Source organism: Mercenaria mercenaria, unplaced genomic scaffold, assembly GCF_021730395.1.
Source record: "Mercenaria mercenaria strain notata unplaced genomic scaffold, MADL_Memer_1 contig_1472, whole genome shotgun sequence".
NCBI classification, from domain to species: domain Eukaryota; kingdom Metazoa; phylum Mollusca; class Bivalvia; order Venerida; family Veneridae; genus Mercenaria; species Mercenaria mercenaria.
In genome coordinates this window covers 2085-7004 of record NW_026459449.1, presented here as the reverse complement: position 1 = coordinate 7004, position 4920 = coordinate 2085, and the positions used below count along the sequence as shown (strand labels likewise).

The following is a 4920-nucleotide window of genomic DNA, read 5'->3' as shown; positions in this document are numbered from 1 at the left end:
GGGTTTTCAGGGAGTATTGTTATACAGTCTATGAAGAATGTGACAAAATAGATGGATGCATAAATAGCCTTTAATCAGTTTAGTTGCCAAGAAATGTTTTCTTCGATTTTATAGTTTCCTATATTTCTTGACGTCGCAAAATGTTTTCATCGACAACTTGGTTAATACGAGGTATAGTGAAGACTACAAGCTGTTTTGAAGAGCAGGCTTATAACTCTTCCACTGATTTTACAATTATACAACTTCTTGCATAACAGAGACCGCATTTCTGACGCTAAATTAAGAGAAAAGAGAAATGCAAGACAGACGAATACTTATTGACATTAAAAGAAGCAGCTAGTTACTGCATAAATGTGATGAGTGTACATTACTTCCACATAAGATTGGGCATTGATACTGAAATAGGTTCCGTTGTGACAGATTTATTTTAACACCAAGTAATATTGTAAATGTTTTACTTTGATAAAGTAAAAAAAGTCATGTACATTGAAATATTTATTAAACAAACTTGAAACGTAAACACAAATTCATAAAATAGCAAAGATAATAATCAGATGGTAGAAGAACTCTATAAGATTTGTTTTTCGTTCTAATCCTTTCCACCAACTGTACTTGTAACGTTAGTATATAAATATAATTATGTATATTGTTGAAAATAAAAATATATGTTTAAACCAAAGATCATAAACACTTGACATTCAACAGTTTGAATACATGAAAAAAATCGAAATCATCTTCAAGTGAGTTCCCGATCGTTTTTATAGTTCGAAGTTGACCTTGACAATAAATATACAATTTTGGTCAACAGGGAAGTTGGTCACATAAAAGTGATAACGAATTGTTTGCATAGAAATGACATATATCTTGCAAATAAAGTGTGCAAAATACTTTCAAGAATAACACATGGCACTGTTTCTCCTACTTTTAACACAAATTGCTCAGTGCATATGACACCCATTTTGTTTCGTATGAAGCAAGTGGTGAGCTAATTACCTTTAAGAACAATGCATTTAAACCAATATAAATAGCTTTGACTACATTATTTAAGAAAATTTCAAGTGAAACTAGTTCGATGGTTTTACGTTAAATGTGTCTAGGATTATTGAGGAGGAACAACTTTAAAAGTTCAAAGCCGCTACCATATTGACCTTTGAACTATTGACACCATAATCGATGAAGGTCGTCTATTGACCAAGGTTTATGTCTCTTTGTAGTATGAAAGCGAAAGGATAACATATTTTCATGTTTGCTCTTCTTATAAGGTGAGACCTTTTCCACACTTGTCATCATATCCTGTGTTCCATTACTATAAAACTTAAATTCACGGCTGAACTTGTGGCTGGGTCTTTACTCGGCAGTGGCTAGTCTTTAGACAGTTTCTCGGAGTGATATTGGCATATCGCTGTAATTGTAAGTTGTAATAACAGTGTTCAAACTGGTGCTTGTTATTTTCGCTGTGAAGTCTAATTTCATCTGCAAACAGAAAAAGACATTCCATCATTGAGGCCAATAGAACTACATGCCTCGTCTATCTTATGACCATAAATGCTGAAAACATGCACGTTTTTCAATATCAATACTCAGTACACCAAACTGCAATACACAGTACAAATATTACTTTGAAAACTCAATACACAGTACACCATCGACGCTCATTTATCACCGATTTCTCCGCAATTTGAACATTTACAAAGCTGAAATTTTGCACATTTTTTCTTTGTATGTGACTAAATAAATCGTACGATTCAGATTTTCCCCACAATGCAAACATGTTATGGTATCGGGACAAATGTTTTTACGGCATGCATTTATCAAATGATAAACTTGTCATTTTATCAAAAATTTTAGCATTTCTACTTAAGATTGACCCATTTTACGCTTGTGAAAGCATATACATAGTATCTAGTTATGAAAAGTAATGATCTTTTCTTATGTAGTAGTATAATACAATAGTAAATCGGGATTTTACTTACCTTGTTGACGAAAAATAATCACGTTTTCGGAAAATACCTTATCACTTGGTGGCAATATCCGGTGTACGCATCCTCACCGTGACGAGTACCTGCATGTGTTTAATACTGTTTAGTCGGAACCTCTGTATCAACTCCCTTATAGCCGCAATGTGACAAGATTTGAATCATATTTTTTACAACCCATACTCTCCATCAGATTGGATGTAATTCTTAAAAGTATTTTGATGTACTTTCATCAGGTAATGTGGTTCGGATATGAAAAGTAATGAGCTAAAATAACAAAGGCATAAGTATCGGACCTAGAATAAAACAAAAATATGACAGACAGATAAGAAAACAAAAAGTTTTCATCCGAAATCCATCCAAACTGAAAATTATGTAGAGAAATATTTGCCCCTTTGAAATACCATAGTGGATTTATATTTCACCATTTTTTTTCAGTTAAAAATATTTTATGTTGAAAACCTTTTTTTTTTACTTGTCTGGTCATATTTTTTACCCGTGCTAAAAACCTAGAATGATAAAGGAATCTTATATCTTTTTTCTAGCGCGACTGAAACAATGGATTACTATAGACGATGTTTACTTTGCAATAAGAGGTGCAAACCCAAGGACCGTATTCCGATAAATGGAGAATCAAATACAGATTTCAGAAAGTTCTTGGAAAAAACATTCCTTATTTATCTCCAATCTGACACAACAGATGTTACATGCAGAAAATGCAGACAGAAATTCTACTTCAAACACCGCAACAATGTTAAGCCGACCCCAAGTCCAACACCGCTTGAATCGGTTGATGCCATCAATACTATGGAGAATAATCCGTCAAAAATGGCACGAATTGAATCTGAAAATGACATTATTTCACTTCCATTAAAGAGCACTGGGTACACACATTCCAGGTGTTTTATTTGCGAAAAGCCAGGCCCAAAACTTATGAGAGTGAAAAGTTTTGCTAGGAATCAATTATTTGTTGAAACAGGGGTGCTTCTTTCAAATGGCGCAAGATGCTGTCCACGTCATTTAATTGAAAACATGTTTACTGCAAGTAGTATCACGAATGTAAAAGGAAATGGAAATGTTCGAAACAGAACTAATCTATCGAGTTCAGAACTGATTGATTTGATTGAAAATATACGCAAAATCGCAACGGAAAATAAAGAAAAAAAACTCTGCTTTGATGACGACTCATTATCGAGTGATGAATATCTCAATCTAACAGGTCTTATCAAACCTGATTTCGATGAAATGGTCCAGTACGTAAATAAAAGTAAGGTTTCTGGGAAAAAAAGTATTCGCACCACCCTTGCTATCTTTCTCACCAAAATTAAGACTGGTCTTTCCAACAGAATAATAAGTACTCTATACAACCTGTCAAAATCACAAATACGTAGGTCTGTAACCTCAATCCGGAAGCAACTGGCTAAAAACGTTGCCCCTTTGTACATCGGGTTTTCACACATTAGCAGGAGTGATGTAATTGAAAAGCACACACGACCATTAGCAGTTTCTTTATTAGGTCAAAATGAATGTAGCCCGCCGGCGATCCTTGGTTTAGACGGAACGTACGTGTATATACACAAAAGTTCTTATCTCAAATTCCAGCGCAAAACATACAGTGTACACAAGAAAAGACCACTTGTCAAACCAATGACATCTGGATACATAGTATCAGTACTTGGTCCATATTTGGCGAATGGTAAAAATAATGATGCGAACATTTTGAACAGTATATTAGAGCAAAATGTTGAAGAAATGAAAACATGGGTTAGGCGTGGCGATGTTTTCGTCGTTGACAGAGGTTTTAAAGATTCTTTAGGAGTGCTTAAAGACATCGGAATTGAAGCTAAAATGCCTTCTTTTTTAGAGAAAGGAAAAACACAACACACAACAGAAGACGCTAACGAAAGTAGACTTGTGACAAAAATACGTTGGGTTGTAGAATCTGCCAATGCTAGAATCAAACAATGGCAGATTCTAAATAATGTACTACCAACAAGTCAATTACCGTATTTAACGGATTATGTCCGCATCATATGCGCAATCTGTAACAAATTTAAGCCTCCACTTTCTCAAACAAAGGATCGCCTCGCAGATATCGAACTTGGCACTAAAATGTTCGAAATTGCTAAAAGGAAAAACGAATTACAAAACACAGTAGAAGAAAAACTTCAAAGCCGGACGAAACAAAAGTGGCGAGAAGTAACAGAATCAGCAGTTATTGACTTTCCTAAATTGTCAGAAGAACAAGTGCGCGGAATTACATTAGGGCTGTATACTGTAAAATTGGCTAAATCGTACACAGCTGAACATATGAGTGACGACACGTATGCATTATCTGTATGTAGCGATGTTCCTGGTATTTTGCAAGCTAGACTACAAAGCAGGCATACATCAGCTGTTAAGTATAAATGTTGGATAGGGTATTACAGTAAAAAAATCTCATCTTGGTATTGCAAGTGTAAGGCCGGCGCACGTGCTGTCGGGTCATGTGCCCATGTAGCGAGTGTGGTATGGTACCTGGGAACCAGTCGTTACCTTTCAAACAAATGGCCGACTGGCTGGGATAACTTCGTGTCTGATGCTAGTAAGCAAGAGGAATAATGTTTTAATCCAAAATGTGTTGATGTTTATCAAATTGGTGGGTGACATGTACGTCGCTAACCGATATGATAGTTAAAAATACCAGTCATTTGTCATATCTATGATGACAGTCGATGACTAATTAAGACATGCTGTATGAACACTAGTTCGGCGAAACTCTGTTATATTTTTATCGTTTTACAAAGTCGAATGATATGCATGTTAGCTTTTCTATGAAAATGATTTTATACTACTGTCTTTTCATTCATTCATTCATTCATTCATTCATTCAAATGCTTTTGTTTAAAGAATGATTATTGATCCGATGCGGCTAAGTCAGCTTAAACGCTTACAGACCGCTCAA

At 35.0% G+C, this 4920-nt stretch overlaps 1 protein-coding gene across 1 annotated transcript; it reads left to right on the top strand.

Annotated features, from left to right (window-relative positions):
• The first annotated feature begins 2534 nt into the window (after positions 1-2534).
• LOC128551660 (uncharacterized) lies at positions 2535-4577 on the top strand. The gene has a single exon (XM_053532558.1). The coding sequence runs from the start codon at positions 2535-2537 to the stop codon at positions 4575-4577; it is 2043 nt and encodes a 680-aa protein (XP_053388533.1).
• The last annotated feature ends 343 nt before the right edge of the window (positions 4578-4920 follow it).